This window comes from Gymnoscopelus braueri (assembly GCF_963280865.1).
Source record: "Gymnoscopelus braueri genome assembly, chromosome: 20".
Classification (NCBI taxonomy): Eukaryota; Metazoa; Chordata; class Actinopteri; order Myctophiformes; family Myctophidae; genus Gymnoscopelus; species Gymnoscopelus braueri.
The window spans coordinates 18657364-18683331 of record NC_137622.1 but is presented as its reverse complement, the minus strand read 5'-3'; the positions used below and the strand labels follow the sequence as shown (position 1 = coordinate 18683331).

The window sequence follows — 25968 nt, the reverse complement described above, 5'->3', positions numbered from 1 at the left end:
TTCGAAGTGTCGAAGTGTCCCTGAGCAAGACGCTTAACCCCAAACCTAACTTGTACCCCCCCCCCCCAAGCTCTCATCAGAGCCACCTGAGCAGCTATTGCTGCATGGAGCTGTAAAAGCAATTTCCCCTCAAACCAGTAAATACTCCTGTTCCCTCAACTTGTTCTCATTGATTACAAGGGAAGGAGCTTGTGTAGCCATCTATCGAAGAATTCAATATTCATTACAGACGTACTAATCTCTCAAGAACAGCTTCTGCACTGCGTTGGAATCTGTCGGGGAGGTTCGTCATAACGAGTGCGCATTCAGATCAGGAAGTAGGCCGCGCTTTACCCAATCACATGTAGTGGGCGGGATTCACATGTCCGTCGATCTTTCCCCCTCGAAACAAACCGAAACTAATTTAACAATAGCGTCCGCGGAGCAGACAAAACCACGGAAATATATTCACATTTTAACTTACTCTTTCATCATAGAAACAAGTGGGCTTATAACCAAAACGATCCATGTTCTCTGGGAGAAGTGGTGTTAGTGTTCCGTGTAGAAATATTGTTAGTGGGAATGAAAACATAGTCGCACCAACCGGAAGTGATGCGCTGAAGGCGCATCACAAACACCGGTTTCCTTGTGCTCTGGTGTTACGTTATCGTCCGCCCAGAGCCAACAGACATAGAACAAACAGCAGAGGGCGCTGTTTTTCATTTTCAGTTGGCGATGGGTTCCCAGATTGCAGACGTACTGACAGTACTGTTTGGTTCATAGCATGATACACATGCATAGCGTGTGTTTCTAACATACAATAGTATGTCTGTGGAGTGTGGATGTATGCGACTATCGTGCTGAGACAACTCCTGGTGTGTGTGTGGCCTGTCCGCCATGACTTCTCAATTCTCACACATTCTTAAGGTCAAAGGTGAAATCCATCTCCAGGCTATGAAATCTGATAGGACCACCACCTGTATGACCACAAGCCATGTTCTATACTTTTCCCATTACGGTGTCTTTGGGAGTGGTACCTATGTACATGTATAACAAGCTGTGGACTGGTGCCATATTTGAAAAGAAATATAGAAACAGGCAGGATTCTCTCTCACTCTGCCTTTCTAATCCTCGCCTAACAATTTTTCCCCTACCTCTCTCCATCATCAGAATTCCAAATGGATGTGAAAAAATTTCAGCCTGTTTTTTTTTCATATTTCCTTCTTCCTTTTTCTCCCTTGCAAAGCTGCTTATTAACAAACGCAACCGTGCTACAAATGGCATCTGGTAGGTGGGGGCTGACCTTCATTCCTCTGCAGAGGGCAACACCAGTAAATCCATTTCTCTAGAGATGCGGTTCACTGAATAACAAATCACGGGGGCAGACGTGGCTCTGCCTCCCAGTTAGAGAAGCGCAGAGGCCTCATCCTGGAGGCCGGAAAAACCAGGGTTTTATTATGGAGAGGGGAGAGGATAGGGAATGTGCTGCCGTAGTGGACATGAACACACCGATTCACCGCTGTGAAAAGATGCTCTCTCTGTCTGTGATAATATACTGTAGTTTGTAATACTTTATGCCCATTTTATATCATGCAAGCATATTAGTGTCCCAGTACAGCAAATGGAGGATCCTTGAAAATGTATAAAATATGTACTACTGATTATATTGACCCCGTGGACACAAAAGAGAGATGTTTCCGTCTCCAAGTTACCAAAACAAGCTGTCAAGAGAGTGAATAACAACTTTGATAATGTCCAGCAAGAGTCTTTGTCTGGTTGTATGGAGTTCAACTAGATTCGATAATAGTGTAGTACACCTTCCACCATGTTGTCATTCTCTGTTGAACATGTGATGTGGACATTGAATGATCCAATATTGTAATAAATGAAATTTATTACGAGATTGCTTTTAGATATATTATAATCTAAAAAGAATATTGCATTCCCTTTATTAATTCTCGGCTGGCAGAACATCATCATAGGAACCTATTAACAGGCTGTCGCATTCTCTGGGTGGAAATGCAGTGCTTTGTATTTGATGAGAAAGTATACGGCAGGTGTTACCATGTGAGAAATATGCAGTGCAGTCAGGGAATGTGAAGTTTCCCCTTCCCCCTTGAGTGAGCATATTTACAACACGCACATCATCAGGGGACTCATTCACTACATTCATTTCGCACGAATATCTAGTACAACCGAAACATATTTTTGCACCTCATTTCACATGTTCCCTCCCTCAAACCAAATCAACGTTGTGGAATACCTGTCAGAATGTCTCAGGCTGGTTCATATTTCACGATACGCCTTATCTTTGCTTCATGACCATTAGGACGGGCAAACAAAATGGCTACAGTCCTGTCGAGGCTGATAACGGCTCCTGCTACAGGAACGAGGTGACGGCAGCCAGATTGCAAGATAGTGATTTACCTTATTCATTCCGGTGACCTAGAAAACTAGGCCCATTTCGGTATAGTTTGTTGTTCCAGTGCAAACTCGTTTTGTTAAGGTTTTATTTAATCTTTTTCAAAACAGTGGCACAGCGAATTGTTCGCATGCTGAACGAGAGTGGATATTGAAATGGATGTTGAAAACATTATGCCCTGAATTGCATCAGATTTCTGATTTGTTGATATCTTGACAAATAATACCTTGTTCAAGTAATGATGCATGGCACTGCTGCCTTGGTGAATCTGTCTGACGTGTCAAATTTAGTTTTCTCTTCAGTTTAAAGTACATCGTTTTTGACAAAGTATAGCTTGTCCTTTAGACTGTACTCCTTATAGTCTATTATTATTTGATTAAGAGACTGCCAAAGAAATGTGTTTGGTCCCAGACGGGCAACATTCTGTGAGAATTCTGTAATTTTGGTGAAGTTTTGCCGGGAAGTAAAGTAAAAGAGTATTGATTTGGATGCTGAGCACACATGGGACACAGAGGTGCTAAGAGCCTTCAGAGTGGATGCGGTATCACTCATCCTTACTACTGCAATCCTCTTTCCCTGCTCCCCTCTCTCACACATACAAAGACAGTGCACGTGTGTGTACGTGTGTGTGTGTGTGTGTGTACACACAAATTCCATGTATTCTTACAGATATGCTCACAGCAACCAGATAAGAGCAACATCATTTGTGTGCACGCATACACACAGTCACACACACACACACGCATATGCACTCACACTCACACACACACACACACACACGCACACACACACACACACACACGCTTTTTAAATAAGAGGCATGCTGGAGAGGTCCTACATGTGGAGCAGAGCGGTGAAGAAGAGTTATAAACGTCGTCTCCTCTTCAGTGTTGGTGAACCGCCAGTGTCACCATAAGCAGTCAGTCAATAGGCCTGACTCAACAGTGTGTGAAATTAAGAGGGAAATGGAAGGAGACAGACATTAAGCCTCTCTCTACCACTCACCCTTTCAGACACCAGACAGTAGCTAATGCACCCCCCCCCACACACATACACATCCCTCGAGAAGTCCCCCAACACACACACACACACACACACACACACACACACACACACACACACACACACACACACACACACACACACACACACACACACACACACACACACACACACACACACACTTCCTCCTCTTGCTTCACAATTGCTCCTCAAAAACCTCCACGAGAAACAGAGAAAGCTACACTTACCTCCTTTGGTGGCATTATGTAAACGTGACTTTGAAGAGTCGCAGAAGAGGAGTACGGATTTTTTATGTATCTTTTTCAGTAAACAAGATCATGGACATGGAAATGAAAACAGTTGGATTTCCATACAGACAGAGAACAAAGCTTACAGACAGAGTGCCTTTGTCCCACGAGGTTTGGTTTTGGGTTGGTTTAGTTTATTTATTTATTTACAAGTGAATAATTATAATACAAATAAAGAAAAGGGGAAAAAATACTGATCCTGAAGGACGAACAACAAAAGCCAGAATGTTTGTTAATGCCCCAAGGGACGACTAAACAAAAACATAAACTGTACTGTACTGCATAATGCTGTGTTACTGAAACTCATGCAGTCAAGATGGCACTCTAAAAAAAAACAGATTAAACAATGTCCAATGGACATTCTTCCTTCTCACTCCTTGATATGTTAATTATGGGTCTTGTTTTTGAGTTAGAAACAAAATCCTTTCTGCTGAGAGGCTAATTTTGTCAAAGCAGGGAGGAGTCACATTTCCATACGAAATGTCTGGTTTAGAGTGAGTCTACTATAGCGGAAATTCTGAACAGTGGCCTAATGATAAAAAGGCAGTTGCCAAGGTAACATGCAAAACAGTCTCATTGATTCATTTGACTGAACCATGGGAGCCACCTTCAAAATGGAAGTTGGGTTGTTGCTTTACTCTTAATATGCTTCACAGCAGAATCCTGTTTTGTCAGAAATTAATGCTTTCTGGCACTGGCTCAAATCATTTTTGACTGATGGACACATTTTAGGCTATTGCCCTCTATTAGGAAGAAATTACTTAGAATACTTATGAAATTATGCACATAATGTTTGGAGTGCTTTGGGGCAGAACGAAGAACATCATCGTTGTGAAGTAGTACACCACACAGAAAGATCAGGGAGAGAGAGACAATAACGTGACAATTTCTCCCTTTTGTGTGGCAGCATCTGGTATAATGTAATCTCTCAAGAACAGATTCTGCTCTGCGTTTGAATCTGTGGGGGGGGGTTCGTCATATCGCGTACGCACTGGCCTACAAGTGGGCGTGCCTTCAGATCAGGAAGCAGGCCGCGCTTTACCCAATCAAATGTAGTGGGCGGGTATCACATGTCCGTCGATCCTTCCCCACTCGAAACCAACCGAAACTAATTTAACAATAGCGTCCGCGGAGCAGATAAAACCACGGAAAGATATTCACATTTTAACTTGCTCTTTCATCATAGAAACAAGTGGGCTTATAACCAAAACGATCCATGTTCTCTGGGAGAAGTGGTGTTAGTGTTCCGTGTAGAAATATTATTAGTGGGAATGAAAACATAGTCGCACCACTTGAAGTGATGCGCTGAAGGTAGACCAAAACCCCTGTTTCCTTGCGCACAGGTGCTACGTCAACTTCCTCCCAGAGCCAACTGAGATAGTCAAAAACAGCAGAGGACGCTGTTTCTCCTTTTCATTTGGCGCTGGGTTTCCAGATTGGGTATAATGTAGCTCATGTAGGGTGCAGCCATTTTGTTTCTTACATAAAGTGCAGATTGTACGCTTCAAAATGATGTGTCCTATATTCAAACCTGAATCCACTAACAGGACAAATTATACATATTTAGTGATCTTAAAACGGTTATTTGTTATATTGAGTCTATTCTTCAACATAAAATGATTTATGTGATGAACGCGATTTCATGTTTGCCAACTTTACTGCGTCTTTCACAATCATGTGACAAAAAGATGCATTTAAAAAATTCACTCTTTACATTTGTTTCATGAATGTCCAATTTGTACTATGGAGCATCCCAGTAGTTCAGTCAGGCACAGAAGTTGAGCTGGCCCCATGCTCATACCCCCTCCAATCAGATACAGCCACCATGCAAATGGTTCAATCTATGCAGTCTATTTAAATAGACCGACATTCACTATTACATACAACACATCACATCTCGTCAGTGAACAAACTCCCTCCACCAACCACAGCCTCCTCCTGTAGTAACATTTTGGTGTTAACCATGTCAGTGTGTCGTTCAATGGGGGTTCATACGCATTGTATCGTGTCCATGTAATAACTATATCTTTAGGCTTTGCTTCGGGGGATTTGTGATCTCAGAGTCTGTGTCATACTTGCACAGATTGTTCTGGAGCACCATGAGAGCAGAGCCACGCTGCAAAATACAATGCAATATTGCAAATAATGCCTTTCATCTTGACAATAGTGTCTGACTGAACTGTTGGAGGACCCCACCCCACCCCGGTACATTTGAATGATATACTGTAGTTATGATCATTTAGCTTTCATAAAGCTGCAACAAAGGAACACAGCCAGCGAGTTTGGCAAAGCAGTTTTTCTCTATTTTGATAGAAATATCCATTGAATATCAAAGAAAAACAGGAAGCTACTAAGTTGAGTGATCTCAACTTGAAATTGGCAAAAAAAAGGAGACTTCACACCGTACAAACCAGATGAACTACACCAAGCAGAGTGTCTAGTTGGACCTAGAGAGGTTAGTCAGCCAAGGCTAAAAGAAGACAATACGTACATTTAGAGTTATTATTGCGTAATCTCCAGTAAGATACTTACTATGGGATATCATCGCCCCCTGGCGATCACACAGAGCACACACAGACTCCCGAATTCAATGTCCTATTGGATAGGGTCGTGTGACGCAAAACACCGGCGACCGGTGGTGGTATAAATACCACTGCGTCATATGAGCTCGTCCTCTTCTTCCACTCTGCTTACACGACTGCGCACAGAGCTGAACTAGCACTACGGAGAAAACTTGACGAATTCCAACACAACCCAAAGCGAGGGCATTGGCGTGCTACTCTACGGTCGCTTTCGTAAAAAGTTTTCAGTTATTACAACTCTCCCGAGTTCCTTCAATTTATTTACTCTTATTATTACTTTCTTTCCTATCCTCTCCGTTTTCTCGCCACGAGGCGAAAGCTAAGCTAAGCTAAACGCTAACGCTAAGTCCTAAACAAAGCAGCTAGGCTAGCTACCTAGCCTTTTGTTGTTTGTTTGCCTCGTGCTCGACGGAGAAAAGAAAGAATGGAGGCGCCTCGTCCATGCGCCATGCGAGGATGCGAATACCTCGTAGCTGCGGACGATGACCACCGCCTCTGCCTGTCCTGCTTGGGGCCTAACCACGCCTGGCTCACCCGTAACCGAGACGGGACGAACACGGGTGCGACCCCTGCAGGAGCTTCTCTGAGGCCCAGAGATGTGGGACAAAACTTTAATTCCATCTGCATCTCTGCAGTACCTTCTTTCGTCCGGCAGAGGGCGGCAAAACGCCTCTGGGGCTCTGAAAAGGCACAAAATGGCCGCCTCTCTCAGCCGCCCCAAAATGGCGGCAGAGAGGCGGAAGTTTACGTCACAGAGAACCCCGGTGTTACACCAGCGAAGCTCCCCAAGGGGAACGCTAGTTTCGCTCCGGGTAGAAACACTGCACGAAAGGTCCGTTCCCCTCGACCTCACCAACATGCCATGGACGAGGTGCGACGGAACTCACATCAACAAACCCCGGTGTTACTCCATCAGCACTCCCCTAGGGGAGTTGCGGTCCGGGCAGACACAACAACGAGGTTTGGTTCCGAGGTTACGTCACACAGAGCGACAGCGTCTCACGTTCCCATGGGAACGGACGCTCGCTCTGTGACGACACCGACATTAGCCCAGCTAGCGCTAACAAGCAATGCTACAGGGCGGATGTCGACGGTGTGTGGGATTCCCCGTCTACGTCACGGGCTTCCCCCGCTGTCGAACGGTCAGAAACCGTCGGGCAGATGACGTCAGCAGCCCCCACCTTCCCCTTGAATCCCCTCGCTCAATGTTTTTACAAATGAAAAGCGTGCGAACCGAATCCTTGGGAACTACGTACCGTACTAAAAGGATACCGGTTGCAATTCACGAGCATACCTCCACTGACAACCAAAGTAGTGTTCTCCCGTGCGTCAGGCCGAGCGGCCATAACGCTGAGGGAAGAGGTTCTGGCTCTCCTGAGCAAGGGCGCAATCAGGGAATTATCTCCGGATCAGAACCGACTGAGTTTTTATTCAGAGTACTTCCTGGTGAAAAAGAAAGGGGGGGCGTAAGACCTATTCTGAACCTCAAGGGTTTGAACAGGTTTCTACAGGTTTTCAACTTTCGTATGCTCACAACGGCGACGTTGTTGCAAACGATACGTCAAGGAGATTGGTGGACGAGTATAGACCTCAAGGATGCCTATTTTCACGTCCCAATCTACCCGCCGCACCACAAGTTCCTACGCTTTGGCTACGAAGGGAAGGTGTACGAGTACACGGTGCTCCCTTTTGGCATGTCACTGAGCCCCGGGTGTTTGTGAAATGCACAGAGGCGGCGATAGCTCCGCTGCGTCAGCAGGGTCTGCGTCTGGCGACGTACATAGACGATTGGCTGCTGGCAGCGGAATCGAGGGAACAGGTAGCGCGGCACACGGAGATGGCCATTGCGCACCTGCAGTCCCTGGGGTTCACAATCAACGCTCAGAAGAGCGTTTTGATTCCATCCTAACAAGCCACCTTTGTGGGGATATCCTTGGATTCCACCACGATGGTGGCGCACCTGTCCCAGGACAGGATAGCGGGTTTCTTGGCATGTGTGCGCTCCATGCGCCTGGGGCGCAAGGTCACGTACAGAACATGCATGCAAGCCGCGGGTCTCATGGCCTCGGCCATACATCTGATCCAGCTGGGCAGATTCTACATGAGATCTTTCCAGAGATGGATGCGGTCTCTGAGGATACCGCATTCCATGGGCTCTCGGAAGGTGGTAGTGTCACCACGCTGCGTAATGTCACTCCAACCGTGGACACAGGCGACTTTCTTGTCCGAAGGGGTCAGGATAGGCGCTGTAGTGTCCTGGAAGGTGATCACCACGGACGCCAGCCTCTCCGGTTGGGGGGCTGTCTACGAAGGCTACTCAGCCCGGGGGTTGTGGGACTCCTCCCAGAGGAGAGCCCACATCAACTACCTGGAGTTGCTGGGGGTCTTCCTCGCTCTCAAACATTTCGAGAGCCACATCGCGGGGTGCAATGTCCTGGTCAGAACGGACAATACCACAACGATGTGTTATGTCAACAAACAAGGAGGCTTGGGTTCCCTTGTGTTGGACAAGCTAGCACGCGAGCTGACGCTCTGGAGTGTGCAACGCTTGGCACGGCTGCGCGCCATCCACGTGCCGGGCCACCTGAACAGCGGGCGGACCTGCTGTCCAGAGGGGGGCTCCGGTACGAGGATTGGTCGCTGTGCCAGAGAGCCGTGGATCTGATCTGGGCCCGGTTCGGCCGGGCTCAGGTCGATCTATTTGCGTCCAGAGAGAACGCGAAGTGCTCACGGTTCTTCTCGATCAGGGCCAAGGACCAGTCCTTGGGAGTAGACGCTCTGGCGCAAGAGTGGCCGAGCGGTCTACTTTTTGCCTTTCCGCCCCTGGATCTGATCCGTCCGACAGTAGAGAGGATCAGGATCCAGGGTGGGATGGTTCTGCTAGCACCAGCATGGGGCACGTGGAGGACGGAGATATCTCCCCTCCTCTACGACGAGCCGTGGCCTCTCCCCCTGTTCAGAGACCTTCTGAGACAAGGCGGAGACGAGGTTTACCACGAGCACCCCCAGACTCTGGATCTGTGGGTTTACCCCGTGAGAGGTCGAGTCTGACCTCACAAGGCCTGCCCCCTGCAGTGGGAGCCACTATACAGGGGGCTAGGGCAGATTTTACCAAACGTCAGTACGACGTTAGGTGGAATATGTTTGAGACATGGTGCCTGGAGCAATCACCTCCGGTGGTGGCTTTTCAGGCCCCTGTGAGAAGCGTTCTGGTCTACCTGCAGGACAGGTTGGACCGGGATTTGGCTTTCTCTACCATCAAGGTGTACCTGGCAGCCATCTCTGCTTGCCACGATGGATTCGATGGCCAGTCGGTGGGGCGCACTGGCTGGTGCGACGGTTTATGACCGGCGCCAGGCGTGCTAGGCCAGTGAACAGACCTTTGTTTCCTAAGTGTGACTGTGGTGCTGGAAGCACTGTGTCGGCCCCCCTTTGAGCCTCTTGAAACGTTGGATCTGAAGATCGTGAGTTTCAAAACTGTGCTCCTGGTGGCCCTTTGTACGGCAAAACGCGTTGGTGACCTGCAAGCGCTCTCAGTGAGCGAGGAATGCATGTGGTTTTCAGACGACGGCAAGAGGGTCGTTTGCTTCGGCAGAGGATGAACGGTTGCACTGTCTCTGTCCAGTAAGGGCCTTAAGGCTCTACTGTCAGAAGACAGCGGTCGGCCGTGAGTCGTCTCAGCTTTTCGTCTCCTTTGGCCGGGGTCAGAGGAAGGCGGTAGCTAGACCGACTCTGTCCAGATGGATCGTGGAGGCGATTCGGTTGGCATATGTGAGTAGCGGGGCCGCTGTCCCGTTGGGACTGAGGGCCCACTCTACTCGGGGTGTTGCTGCATCTTGGGCCCTCTACAGCAGTGTTTATCAACCCTGGCAAACGTCCCAATTTTGGGCCGGGGCTACTGCTGAGGTGTGCCGAGCCGTTTGAAAAAATATCATTTTGAAAAAAAAAAAAAAGAGTCTACAGAGGGGTGTCGATGCAGGAGATATGCTCTGCGGCTAACTGGTCTTCTCCCTTGACCTTTGCATCTTTCTACAGCCTGGACGTGGCGGCATCTGAGATGGCGCGCACGATCTTGGGTGTAGCGGCTGGCTCAAGTTAGGTGAACACAAACATGCCTGGCGGCATGTGGTTCCTTCCTACTGGTGGGCAGCAGCTGGTTCAGGACAGGGAACGCGAGGCATGCCCTGGGGGCATGTTCTCCTTCCCTGCCTGGCTGGCCTTTTCGGCCTTCAAGGTTAGGTAACATAAACATGCCTGGTGGCATGTGGTTTCCTACTACTTGTAGGCAGCAGCCGGTTCAGGGGGAATGCGAGCCATGCCTGGGGGCATGTTTCTCTTTCCCTGCCTGGCTGACATTCCAAGCCCTCTCTAGACCTGCTAGGCATGGTCTGGGAGGAGGAGGTCTTGGTTTCTCTGTCACGGGCCGGTCAGACCGGGAGTCTGGTCGGGCTGGTGACTAGGGACAGGACTTATGTCTGTCAAGGTCTTACCATAAATCCTTTCACTTCCTGACCCGAAGGGTCAGGGTTGCCTGGGGGCCATGGTCTTGCCGGGGGGCAGGACCTGTGGCCTTGGGCAAGTGTTTGGGTAGGGTTGGTAAACATGGGCTCCCCCGGGGGACGTTTATGTGTCCCATAGTAAGTATCTTACTGGAGATTACGCAATAATAACCCAGGGTTACGTATGTAACCCCGGTTTTATTAGTAACGTAAGTAAGATACTTACGTTTTTAACCCCCTCTGTGCGCAGTGTGGCGTGCAGAGTGGAAGGTTTCAGAGGACGAGCTCATATGACGCAGTGGTATTTATACCACCACCTGTCGCCGGTGTTTTGCGTCACACGACCCTATCCAATAGGAAATTGAATTCGGGAGTCTGTGTGTGCTCTGTGTGATCGCCAGGGGGCGATGATATCCCATAGTAAGTATCTTACTTACGTTACTAATAAAACCAGGGTTACATACGTAACCCTGGGATTCTAAAGATGAATATTGACCAAAGGAGGAAAACGCTGATGGGATTTCATTGACCTCTGGGAAACTGTGGCATGTTACACAACCCGATCAATGTCTTCTCTCCTTTTTACCCTTTCTTTGCCTCCAGAGGACTCTTAAAATTCAAAAGTTTATATTGTGGGGGGGTGAGTGCTAGACGAATAGAAAATGTTGACAGCTGTGCCAGAAGGCGTTCTGCCTCTCCTCAAGATTGTAGATAAATGCACTGAAGCTAGAAGATTGAGAGACCATGAGCTTTTACTGCTGCTGTTGTACATTCATCATACAGACACAATGGAGAGAATTTACAAAACACAAGTACACTGTAAACCTTTGTCCATGTGTACCTTTTCATTCTCCCACATAAATAGGACATTTGGTCAATGGTGCAATGGTGTCACCCGTAAGGTGTGACCATGGTTAGTGGTTGGAAATATACAGGAACATACAGTACCAGACTAAATTCAAACACTGATCTTTCACTGAGGCAAGGGTGAGATACCAAAAGCTCTGATGATCCGAGAGAGAGCCATAAGCTTTGTTGAGATACCATGGGTTTAAATCCTATTTAAGCAACGCAGGACTTTGATGAGTCAATCTCTCAAACAGATCCTTGTTTTCCTTTCTTTTTTAATGTGTAAAGGCTTATGAAACTGTCCTGCAACAACAGGTTCAAATACAAGTTAAAGTGAAGACATAATAAAAAAAACTAAATAAGCAGTGCAGTTTTTCCAGCAAAACAGCCATTAACTTTGATCTCATCTTATTGCTGCAATTCAGGGAGGCAAAAACAGCTGAATCAGACCCGTATTCCTTAAATGTTCCAAACTGCATGCTCTTTATCAGCCTAAAAGGAAGCATTGCAAAACTATTTGACCAGGCAGCACACTTGATAGCAGATATAAAGCTCACATCTTTACAACATCTTTTCTTTTAACCATTTCAAGATAAAGATTTAATGAAAACATTCTAAATCAATTTCCATCTGTGAGGGATATAAAACATTATTCTCTTCAAGTACAGACAAAAGAAGAGAACAAACTAACACAAAGCCTATTACTGTAAGCAGTATAACCCAGAATGGGAATGGGGATGTTTCTACCATTAGAACTTTTAAACTGCCAAGGGTCAATTAGTGAAAAGATTGCATTACCAATCTTTAGGTGAGAAGCAATACATCAGTTGTACAGGTCATTGGATTTCATGACTCACAGGCGAGTGGATTTGGTCAATCATGAAACAAGCAATTGATTTTCCTCTCCTTATTCAGAGATCTTGGTGAGTCAGAAGTAGATTTCCCTCCCCAGCTACACTGATTGAATGTAATTTAGTCTTTTCACAGAAGGTGTTCTCCACCTGTTTTCTGTTCTATTGGTTTGACATTTGGCGATATGAGGTGCTTTTGAGCAATGTCTTTAATGAGATGGTTTTTAAAAGAAACATCACAAATGCATATACAGTAAGGGATGTACTGTTGTGCAAAAGGGGAAGAAGGGTCATGCTGTGATAAAAAATATTGACTGGTTGAAAAGAATTTCCCTTTTGAATATCAGTTGACCATTAAGAATATGGTAATTCAAATCTATGCATGCTGCAAGCAATGGGCATGGAGCAATTAGGTGATTTTGTCCACTGAAGCGGCCATGCACTTGCATTTGGATTTCTCTCATTTCAATGTTGATGTTTCGGTGAACAGAGACCTTTTGTTTCACCCGCGTGAGGGGGCACAACCTGTTTTTAAAGGGGATGACACCCAAAACTCGGATTGATTTTATTAATGTAACGCCCACAACACACTCAGGACAAATCCAGGGCCGTTTAGCACGTTGCGCTTGGCGCAACGGCCATTTTAACATTGTGTAGCATCATGAAAATAGCGCCCAATATCTTGCTGAAATTCAGCCTCAAGGAAATCTTAAGTATGTGGTGTACTTCTTTCAGCTGGAACTAACACACAACAACACATCGCATCATATGTTAGAGGAAACCAACACATGGCTCCAATTTAACACAGCTCTACCGTTTCCAATCAAGACAATAAAAAGAGACATTTTAGCTGTGTTGTTATACAGTTCTTGAGTGATCTCACTTGTCATTTATATTTGATAGAAACCATATGAGGTATGTCCACAGACTCCATGGAAACTGGAAACTGTTAGTGTCTTTTGAACAAGACAGGCAAAATTGTTTTTTTTTTCTCCAAGTGTGTGTGTGTGTGTGTGTGTGTGTGTGTGTGTGTGTGTGTGTGTGTGTGTGTGTGTGTGTGTGTGTGTGTGTGTGTGTGTGTGTGTGTGTGTGTGTGTGTGTGGTAGGGGGGGACTGGCTGAGTCACAGGGGAATGTCTGAGTTTGGAGCCCTGTGCCTGAAAATCCATATGGTTTTGAAGGAATTGTAATGATCAATACAAAGTAATGATCAGTAATTCAAATGTTCCCTGTATTGCCAAAGGATGAAATCGAAAGCTACACAGATATTCTGCGTGGCGACACAATTTCACGTACTGTAGTAACAGCAATCCAGCAGAGTGAAAATGGCATAGATGGCCCAGGTAATTTAACAGTAAACTTGAAAAATATCTTACTGAATAGTATGTAGCATATAGTGATTTCATATCCAAACGCATATCTCCGCCAGGCTGGGTGGGCTACCAAGGGCTTTGTAAGTTGTGGGTTGCAGCCGTCAGGACCCAAGGAACCCGTGAAGGGGAAATAGCATTTCTATGACATATGGTTAAACTTCTAGCATTTGTGGTGCCCCCTATGGACAGAAGTTCAAGCATTTTCTGTCTTAGGCACACACACAATCAAAGTCATGTGTGACATTTGTTGCATTTGTGGCGCCCCTATCGGTCTTAGTGAAAAGGATTTTGGCTATGTGCTGTTTAGAGGCCCCTAAATATGTGATAACAATTTGGGGTGGATCGTAAGATGCGTGCATGATGTTTGGCTTTTATTGGTGTAAAATAGGCTACTCCTGCAAATTTGGACATGACATCAGAGATAATGTGTGGCGATTTGTGTGAGTTTTGGTCAAAATCTGTGTTTGCAAAAAGTGTGTTTTGAAGAATATGCTAAATGGAAAGTCTATTTAGGCCAAAGAGGGGGTGGCCTATATGAGGAGTTGCGCAAACCATGATCCTGATTTAAAAAATCACACCCAGTGTGAAGTGGGCGGTGTGGTCACAGTGGTCATCACAGTGATGGAAGAAGTGATGGAAGAAGTGATGGAAGAAACCATAACTTAAAAAACACATTTATGTTTTTTTTTAAGTTATGGTCCTATTTATAGGGCTATGCACATGTGTCATGTTTCCCTAGCCAATCACAGTCCTGAATAGACTGTGATTGGCCAATCACGGTGCAGGGTTAGGGGGGTACATTTGTGGCCAATCACAGCGCAGGATTTGGTGTGCAAATATCCAAACCTCACATATAGGGGCGGTTTCACCGCCCAAAAAAAATCACACCCAGTGTGAAGTGGGCGGTGTGGTCATCACAGTGGTCATCATAGTGATGGAAGCTCACTTCCAAAAAAAATGGATTTTTTGAAGTGCATAATCCTATTTATAGGTTATTAATGTCACCATGTGTCTCGCTAGCCAATCACAGTGCTGAATAGAGTCAGCCAATAGAGTCAGCCAATCACAGTACAGCTAGGAGTCTACTAATGGGCCAATCACAGTGCAGGAAACTAATACTAATGAGGTGTCCCAACCCCACTTATAGGGGCGGCTACACCGCCCAAAAAATATAAATGGTTTGAGTGTCATGTAGATCTCCTGAATCCACATGGGAACGACGTGGCTCCCGTGTGGATCTCAGACTTAACGTGTCCATGATCTATGACTCCAAATTTGGGCAAGGTTTCAGGCCGATCAATGCCCCATTGACTTTCATAATAAAATGAAACTGGAGGTGCTTCTGTGGGCCTACTGACACCCAGACACACACACACCATGGTGTACAAATCTGTTTGATATTATGTTCATCACATGACTACAGAGATCATGTTCAAGGTTTCTTTATTGTTACATCTTATGTACAAGTACATACTGTAAGATGTATGTAGGCCTACCGGAACACATGTTTCCAAAGCATTTTCTTTTTTCTGGCTTGTTTGATCATATGCCGCATTGTCCGGGGAAAAAGCAATTTAGCAAGCTACACTGACAGTCGCTCTGAGGCTACAAAGCAACTTGCCCCTTGGTAGCATCTGAAACAGTATATGGATGGAGTGACGTTCACATCCACTGATGTGCTCGGATGTCCACATGACCCTATGCATTGCTTTGCGATTAAGGCCATTACAGTTCCAGGCAGTGATGCATCCAGTCAGGATGTTGGTTTGATCGTCTTCCTTGGCCTACTAGCATTGTGTACAAAAGGTATGACTCTGATTGGGCCGGTGGTTTGCGAGATGAACTCAGAATTCTCAGACACACAGACAGGGCAAAAACATAATCTGACGGTAGGCTCCACACAAACACACATGCATGTTCAATATGAGTATTTGCATGCATGCACACACATGCAAATCCAGCGAACATGACTACTAAACACATCCTAAACACACGTGAACATGCAGGCAAATATGAACGCACATACTCTACAATAAATGTACATGGCACACGCTCAAGATGTCCGCACATGCACACACAAGCACACATGCACATATACTCAGATCCGCAGACACAAAAATAACACAAATTCCACATACACAAAAGCACAAGTATACGCACGTGTACACGCACACAGCCACAGCCACAATCACACCTAGAGAGGGTGTGTGGGCTATCTATAAGCCCAGTCATGCTGTACCCAGCTAGAGGTGTCTGGTAGCGGTGGGAGTTATCCTTGGCCATGAGGGGCTTATCCCATTGCCAAGAAACACCATGCCATGGACTGACTGATAACACAGCACAGTGATGCCTGGCTCACACAGTGACAGCACACAGAAACCCTGCCAGAGATGAAGGAACGATGGGGAAACCTATACATACATTATACTGCCAGGGCCCTGTCTTTGCCATCAGTGAAGATCTATGTGTTTTCCATTAGCGCTAAAAGGTTAAATAGGATTTCGAAAGCAGGGCACTGAGTACAAAATTAAACAAACAAAACAAAAAAGGAAGAAATAAAATGAAAAGAAAAACACTACATTTCTGTCTGGTTTAATATCTTAATGCAATATTGCGCACTGTCAAGTTTCAAGAATGAAAATACTCAGATATGATAAGCGGGGAGGGGAATTGGTGGTTTTTGTGAACTCTGGCAAGAGAAAGATACGTCTTCGCAATACACTGCTGGATTTAATTAAGGTGATTTATTTAACTGCCTCATCTCCTGCCAACAATTGCTCTCTGTTTGTGTGGTACAAAGGGGATGGGGCTGGAAATTCTGCACATTCTGGAGACAGTTTCCTTTTTGTTTAAGGAATCTCCATTCTGTAATCCACCAACTGCTTTTCCTGATTTTCCCAAACAACTGGAGGGGGTAAGGCTTTGGGACTTGTCCAGTTTGTTATTGAAAACATCATCAATACTGCATCGGTCTCACACTCCTCCACTACTAAAAGCATAATATCAAAGCTTTACTTCAGTATTATTGCCAAATTATTTCAATGTTATATGAAATGTTTGGAAAAGGGACACGTATACTGTCTAATAATGATTGATGCCACAATTATTTTTTTTTTTTTAGGTAGGTACCAAAATGTGTATTTCAGTTAATGAGTTTTTTTTTTATCGATACATTAGATAATACATAATAAATACCTTTTAACTATATAACACATATCCTCTTTGAGATTCAAAACCATAGCTATGTTTGCCCGGGGATAAAACGTCACATTCGGTAGTATTCGATCATATTCAATGTGACAGGCTCGCTTTTTTTTAATGATTAATTATAGTGATGGATGATATTATGTAATATAATTCCTTTCATTTGAATACATTACGTTCACGTTCACCTTTGTCATAGATATTCAAAAAGGGCATAGAGATGACTGAGAATCGTCAGAACCTTTTCACTGGCCGTCTCTGTTCCATCTTCAAGGTTATGTCCGCTATAAAGAAGGAGCTTTTCCTTTTGAGTACGGTACTGTATATGTCTGCTCATTGTAAGCATGGTGCTGGTGTCATCAATTATTTTCAACGTTCAATGTTGAATAGACTTTGGTGTCAGGAAGCTGGCATTCCATATAGAACAGCAGATATTTCCCTGTGTGTGTGTGTCTGTGTGTGTGTGTGTGTGTGTGTGTGTGTGTGTGTGTGTGTGTGTGTGTGTGTGTGTGTGTGTGTGTGTGTGTGTGTGTGTGTGTGTGTGTGTGTGTGTGTGTGTGTGTGTGTGTGTGTGTGTGTGATCATGCATGCGGATGGATGAATCCCATATACTAGGTATGGTATGGTATGGTAGAAAGAAACCTGCGCATGGCATTGTCCTATATGATTCTAAGGTCAAAGAACCTTCTGTCGAATCTAAACTAATGATGCTAGCTGAATAATGGATATCTGCTAAATCAACTTTTCTGGGGATGATACACAAGTTGGTTTTCCCATTGATCCATTGTAATCTTGGAATGACCTAATTATTAATAAGTACATTATACAGCATGGCATGCCTCATGGTCATGAAATGTGCTCACTTTTTATTCATTTTTTAAATTACAGAAATGTAATAGGACAAAATGCACTAATAACAGAGGGAATACAAAGTTAGAGTCTTGTGTTTATTTCCATAAGGCCTCAGTCTTCTTCTATTTCCCATAAAAGCTCAAGGAGTCCTTAAAACGCCCTTATTGATTCATATCACTATCAGGGCTTAACCAATAGGTCTAACCATGTGCGTGTGTGTGTGTGTGTGTCTGTCCTTGTTATTTCTGCTGGGCTTCACGCATTGAGTGAACAAACAATCTATTCCAATTAAAATGGGGTTGCAGCCCTCGTAACCAAATAAGGGTTTGCGCTCCACTGGATCACATCATCCTCTGAAAAGTCTTGCACGGATGATTGTAATTTGGAGGAAACAAGCCCAGTTTCAGTGGGATTGGCAGCAAAGGAGCAGGGCGAGTTTCATGTTTTCTAAGAAAGTTCCCCAGCAAACCTTGTCTTAGGGGAGGGGAAGGGACCTGGAGGTGTGCCAGGGTACTAATCCTGGATGTATAGGTTTGCTGCTCCTCCTGCACGTAGTGCAAGGATGCAAATTAATTATGCGGCTGAGATTAATTGGGTGAGGTTAAGGGAAATCTGTGACTGTAAAACTTTAAAGGGACCCCACAGCTGACTAGACTAATGAGGCATTCATGAACTCTTAATAGATGCTACTGAGCAGTCCAATAAAGTGGGAGCAGAAGTGAAAGAGGCGAACGGCAGGGTGTAAGACAGGATCCCAGATGGATAGATGTTGTGCCCTTGTTTACGAAGATATTTTCTGCAGCAAAGGATTTGAAAAAAGGCTTATTAGAAGACATCGACATTAGCTTGGAAACAGCTATTTGAACCAAGGTCTCTCTACAATCTCCAACTAAGGTTATGTCTCTCTCTGCCTCTTATCTTAACCACTACTTTGTCAAACGACAAATAGTGAAAATAGCTGGTCTACAAGCTCACATCGTGTTTCACCGCAATGCATTGTGAGCTTGTAGATCTGCTATTTTTGCTATTTCTGAAAATACAATAGAAAATCGTTTACGTTTTTGAAACGTTTCTCAAAATAGGGACACCAGGGTTAATGTGCTTACATCTATCATGCCTGCAGCTGTATGAATCAGGAGTCTTCTCTGTCAGGGAGGACAGAAGTTACAACAACAAAATGCCAGCAAGTCTTAAATAGTGGAAGTGAATTTGAACCCCTGCAAAGTCCTCCAGATGTCACTGCTTTGAAAACCGCCGAGAGGCAGCAGGGTAGCAAGACCCAACAAAATACAGAGCCTGCTAATGCTACAGTTTGTAACTAAGTGCATATTCCAAGTATAGCAGCATACTATTTCTCACTCCCCCTCTTTGCCCCACATGCTGTATAGAACCTGCTCTAACTTGCTCTGTGGATAACCGTCGATGTTGTGAATTTCACAACACCATCCACAAAAACACATGTTGCCTGAAACAGGTTTGATTCTCTGCCTGGACCAGGTACAGCCCCGACCCGGCCCCGTGGGTTGGGGCCGGCTCTGGTAGTAATTTCCCTCCAGATAATGTATATAATGTCTTTTTGGAGGTTCTTTTTCTTTTCAAGAAATGGGCTCGGGATGATGATTATTTTTTTATTGGTCTACAGTGTATCCTTATTTTTTGGGATCCAAAAAACTAAATAATAAACTAATAATGTGCTGGGCTCATTGTCATCTTTAAAAAGTTATATAAAACGTAATAGTTAATTCCTTGTGTCAGTTATGTTTTAGAAAAGATATCCGCACACTGGATTTTAGCTCCCAAACAAATCACAGGGCAATGTTTCGACCATTTAAGTCTTCATCAGGCACATTTCTGACTGTCAGAGGAACATGCATAACACATGTGAGCCAAATGAAGCAGTCTAGCCTATAGACCAATCACAGGGACAAATCAAAGCTCCTGTCTCTCCACCTCTGCACTCAATGCCTGAGCAGAGAATACATTAGATTATCAATAACAGCAAATAAAGAATAGAGAATAAATGCATATTATAGCTTATAATATTTTCCTGCTATGGAAAAACACATTATTATTAATAAATGGTATAGGCTTATAAATAACATTTACATTTGTTAATAAAAGGTATAGGCCTATCCATAAATAGTCATAGGGTTTTACAAAATAGTACATCATGAAAAATCCATAATGTTGGGCTTTTAGTGTCTCTGGTGGGATTTGATCCGGTAATCTTCTGTACAGGGGGCAAGTGGACTACTAGGTCCCTGAGGGAGTAACAATTAACTATATAACCTAGAGGAAAGGTTTCATATCAAATGAAAAAAATATGAAAATATAAATAAAAAATGCCTCACACTGGAGAAGTAAAACATGTACTTGTTCTTTATTCTCTATTGTTTATTTGCTGTTATAGATAATCTAATATATTAGGCATGGAGTATTCTTCTGAGGGATGAAGAGACACAAACTTTGATTTGTCCCTGTGATTGGTTTATGGGTTTGCTTACTTCATTTGGCTCACAGGTGTTATGCATTGTCATTAGCCAATGACTCAGACATAAATACTGTATTTTCCTCTGTCTGTCATAGAAGATTTGCCTGAGGAAGATCTAAATGGCAGAAAAGTTGCCTAGTGAATACATTTGTTCAGGAGCTACAATCCATTGCACAGATATTTTAACTTTTCTATGTTCTTTGCCTTGTTATCCAGCACCTGGCCTAAAACAGGTATTCCATGTGCACACAATTTCCTCATTGAACTGTCAATTATGTTTTGCCAGGCTTCTAAGAACAGAACAGGAGAGAGAGAGAGAGAGAGAGAGAGAGAGAGAGAGAGAGAGAGAGAGAGAGAGGATGGGATTGCTCCCGTCTGTGGGGGAGGAAAAGAAAAAGGCTTCAGTCTGCATTTAAGGGGCATTGAGGTTAACATTGTGTCTGTAGAGTCCCCATGAGCCTCATAGAGTAAATCTAGGCCACACTTCAACGCATTTGAAAGCCATGTCTTGGAGCCTAATGTCTTTGAAACAGAGCTGCTGATGTTTTCAAATACGTTTTTTGAAAGTGCCAAATAAGATTTGTATAAATAATCCTTGCCTTTCTAAAATACTGAACATGATCACCCCTGGGCATAAACAACTTTTGATTTTTGTGGTTTGAATTGCGCTTGAGATTCAGTTGAACTATTCCTCCACTTTTAGATCACTCATGTAAATCCTCATCTGTAATACTAACATTTACTCTTAAATCATTTGCAGGCATATGGGTATAAGTTCACAATGACTATTGCTATAATTGGGAGGGGGAACAATAAGCAACAGGCTAACATGCTGGTTAGTATGTCCAATAGCAACAGAGCCAACATATTTACACGAACAGCTGTTGGTGTCTACAGTGGCACGGAACCGGAATTTCAGGTCAGTTAAGTTCATGAACAAGACGTGCTGTTTTCATATCCTTATGGACTAACGGCATATCGAAAATTGTCAAAACAACTTCAGAATATGTGCAGCACCGATACAAACTTAAGTGTATTGTATAATTGTATTGCTATTAGGGGGTTAAAAAAGGCATAAGTCAAGCGAAACATAAGGCAGCTAAAAATAAAAAATACATCTTTATTATGGTGTTAATCCTTCACTTAAAAAACAAAATCTATTATATTTACAGTAATATATGATGGATATACATAGCTTATAATATTTGACTCATTACATAACTCTTTGTTATTCCTTATCATAACAAAAAGAACAGTGAAAGTGACTGAGAAAAACATAGCAGCAGGTACAAGTCCTTCAAGAGCATTAAATGCAGTTAGATGATGATGGATCATTATGTATGGCAAAACAAATGTAAAGGGTAGGGCAGGAATATTAAAGTGATTCACTACTTACCCCCATGTGATACATTAACATGGAATAACCTTTGAATGTTATTTTAACTGATAAGTCACCTGCTCTGGGCGGACTAACAGCTAAACAGCTCTTCCATAGAAAGGTAATAAAATAATAATGTGGTTGGTAAAGCCCTAACTGAATAGATAACAGGAGTTTAAGCCATGCAATGCCTCATTTCATCAAGCCAGATATCCAAGTCTGCCCGATGTTTTGATCATAATGCTGCAATACTTTTACCGATACAAAAATAGATTTAGCTTGACATTCTTTTTACGTTACACTTCTTCTTCCAGTTTGTTAGAATGAAAACAGGGCAGTATTTGACACTAGCCCCGCCTTTGTATTTAAGCAAATACAGAACGAAATATTGACAGCTTAGTTCCAGTTGAAAGTCCTCCCCACCAGCTCAAACAATTTCTTGTTGGGTTCGTGAAAGAATTGGTAAAGTTTGTGGAGGATGGCTGGGGCTACGTGCGGGTGAGCCCTGCCTTTTGAGTCATGTAAACAGCGCTCTCGCCCGTGGTCCCGCAAACAGTAGAATCCTTTTGTCTTGTTAAAGTAAAAGTTTGAGGCGTTTATCTGGGGCTCCAGCTTCAGGAACCTCTCCACACGCTTCATCTCAGGAAAGGGGTTCCTGATCAGTGCGTCCCCATCCACAACATGGATGCTCTCCAGGGGGAAGTAGCGCAGCCAGTTCTGCATGTGCATAAAGTAGAGGCTTCGATTGAGAGCCTTGTATTCCAGGTTGATCTCGCCCTCCTTCACCAGAACTGACTCTATGGGCTGGTAGCGCTTGTGTTTCTGGAGGCGATTGTAGAACACCTGGGTGTAGTCCGACAGCACGCGCTCCGTGGGGTCTCTGAGAATGAGCAGGAGCTTTGTGTTCGGGTTCAACTGGTGGATGCGTTTGGGGACCTTACTGGAGGTGAAGTAGGCCGGGGTTTTCTCCACGGTCAGCTGGTCGGGGTAGGCATAGGGCATCTGGCTGAGGTACCAGGGCAGGCCCTTCTGGAAGTGGCTCTCCCAGTCGAAGAAGTGAACCTCGTTCTCTGCGGCTGCGACCGAGCTGTGCAAGCTCAGCATCTCAATGAGTGCCCGCGTGCCCCCCTTCCTCACCCCGATGATGATGATCCGAGGGAGCTGCTGGAGGGTTCCGTTTGGATGGCCGGTGGGCCTGGTGTCGTCGGGCGCCACTGTGGGGAGGAGAGGGGCCCTGCTTTCAGCTGTGGGTCTGGAAGGGACAGGGGGGGACTGTATAGCAAACAGCAGCAGCCCAAAGAGCAAGGCCGCCATGACAGAGGTCCTGAGCTGGGAGGATTTCAGCCTGGCGAGAACAGCAATACTTTATCCCACATTGATAGAACAGCTGCCTGAAGACAAGGATCCAGTGGAAGATAATAAACTGCCTCTTTGCTGTCAGCAGTATGGTACCTGCAAAGAAACACAACATTTATCGTAAACTATACAGTACAGGCAAAGAGTTCAAACTGGTATAAAATTACAAAAAACAGAGAATGTAAATGATTAGCCCTACAGTAGCCTACCACTTTGTGCAGGTGAGGTAAGCAAAACCAATGCAATGCACTTCTAGCTATCACAGTACCTGATGTGTAGTGTATTTTATGTTTTGGACATAGTACATAAGCTGTCAAAATATCTGAAAGTAGGACACAATGAAAATCTATAAAACAGTGATTTATTGATAGGGTACTGATAAGTTTATTATTATTATTATTATTATTATTATTATCATTATTATTATTATTGTTGTTGTTATGCTATTATGATTATTCAATTAAAGTGCACAGGCGCAGAGCCACTCAATGAAAGGTGGAAACAATACTTGGATGATAAAGCAGTTAACTGTGGTTACCACTGTATATATCTACATGAGTATCTAACATAATTGCATTATTCTCAATAAGGCACATGGACAGAAAAATTGCAAGAAGAATGTTCTTTTCTTTTAAAATATTAAAATTTTACTTTGAACTATTTATAGGACTACAAATCACAATCAACTTGAAAAGCAATGTAGGCTACAGAACACAAAAAAACTAAGGATAAACTGTTCAGATCTTAACACTGTAATTTTGATAATAATAATAAAATAAAGATAAGTTTAGGTTTAACAGGAAAAAAAACCTAAATAGTGTAGGATGATGAACGTGTAGGATGATGAACGATGATAATATCACACAGATGAGATGACCTGCATGTGCACTTGGCTCGTTTTTCTGCATTTTTCACATGCTTGTTAAATGCTGTAACTATCTCTCGTGTTTCACTATGTTTCACAAACAAATCCAGAAAGTATATACAAACCTGGAATTATAACTGTGTAACAGAAGATTTCATTTCTTGATAGATAGAAATGCCCCCGTCTGGATAGAATGTCAGATCTGATCCACCACTGTATCTGCCAGCTGTTCCAGACGCGCACAAATAAAGTCTCCTCCAACCGCCGGACAACTCGTCCAGTGAGAGTGAGTCCAGTGAGTCCTCCTCCTCCTCCTCTAGTGTTGTGTTGGAGCCGGTAGGTGCCTTGGCTTCACCACGGTAAGGAGTGTCGTGTGTAGTACTGTCAGTGTTGCCATGTCGGCTTATTATAAGCGACTTCTGTAAAGTTGCTTGTAAATATTGGTAATTGCGGGTTGCAGTTTTTTGGGCTCGTTTCTAAAGCCTACTTGCTTATTTAGGCTTGCTTCCAATTTTTTTAATTATTATTTAAACCAGTGATTCTTAAATATGTCATGGACCCCCAAATTAATATGTATTTGTCCCTAACCCCGCATCTGAAAATGTATTGTGCCAGGGAGCTAGATTTGTGTTTTTCAAAAAATCTTCCAAAGATTGCACATTTTATTTCGAGATTTTTTTAAAATAGCCAACATGTCACAATGCGACGCAGTGTGACTTGTGAGCTTGTAGATCAGCTATTTTCAAATAGCCGATACACTTAAAGTTCTCATGTGGGGTTTCAAAGGAAGGACCCCAATGGAAACAAGCCATAGGCTTTTCTTTTAAAATCCCCTTAGCAGACCTTGTATTGAACTGTAGCTACTTTCCTGTGCTTTTTTTTGCAAACTTCTAATAAAGTATTCAATCAATCAATCAATCAATCAATCAATCAATCAATCAATCAATCAATCAATCAAAGCCTACCAGTAGTCGCTTCTTTTGGGCTTGTTTTTCTAGACCTGGTTGCTTATTTCTTTCACAAAATCTGGCAACGCTGAATACTGTGCGTCCGCCTACATCACTACGCTGACAGGACACTCCCACCCTGTGATTCACATTGCATTAAGGCAGAGATAAGATAACGTCCGGGGCTCACTGTGATTCATAATGACTAACGGGACGCTCGTTAAGTGGGATCGACTGACAATGCGATTCAAACGTTGCCATTAAGTCAAAGTGACATTAAGCATTGAAACAATTGTCTAAAAAGCACAAGCACAAGTAGGCAGTAGCTATTACCCCCCCCTTCCATTTATATATTCCTGAAATTGTTGGTGATAAAACGAAAAGAAAAAAAAAATCTAATCAATCAAAGAAGAGCTAGAACTTGAGTGGCTAGGTCACTAGGCTTCTATTAAGGATTTGGATTGAAAGGACATTCAACAGTGACCCATGGGAGTTCTGAGTGTGGCTGCGTTCAAAGGCAGGCCACTTTCATCCTTTTCTGATGCATGCTCATTCTTTTCTCCAATCTCCAGTGGTGGAAAAAGTACTAAAATGTTTTACTTAAGTAAAAGTATCAATACTGTAATGTAGAAATACTCTGTTCCAAGTAAAACTCTGGAATAAAAAAAATCTTGAGTAAAAGTACAAAAGTATTGGTATAAAAATGTACTTAAAGTACCAAAAGTAGAAAGTACTCTTTATGCAGAATGTCCCATTTCACAACTTTTCAAATGTATAAAAATCTTTTGAAAATAGCAGATCTACAAGCTCACAATGCGTGGCATTGCGACGCATTGTGAGCTTGTAGATCGGCTATTTTCAATTGGCCGAAATGTATAGGGCTGAAGTGGTTACTGTATGTTTTGTAATAATAATCCAGTAACTAGTAATAAAGTTTTCAAATAATTGTAGTGGAGTAAAAGTACAATATTTGTCTCTGAGATGTAGAGTAGAAATAAAAGTACTGAAAAT

At 43.7% G+C, this 25968-nt stretch overlaps 1 protein-coding gene across 1 annotated transcript; it reads right to left on the bottom strand.

The window, feature by feature from the left end:
- Positions 1-21511: 21511 nt before the first annotated feature.
- Positions 21512-23117, bottom strand: hs3st1 (heparan sulfate (glucosamine) 3-O-sulfotransferase 1). Its single transcript, XM_080416471.1, has one exon. The coding sequence runs from the start codon at positions 23101-23103 to the stop codon at positions 22186-22188; it is 918 nt and encodes a 305-aa protein (XP_080272597.1). The 5' UTR covers positions 23104-23117; the 3' UTR covers positions 21512-22185.
- Between the last annotated feature and the right edge of the window lie 2851 nt (positions 23118-25968).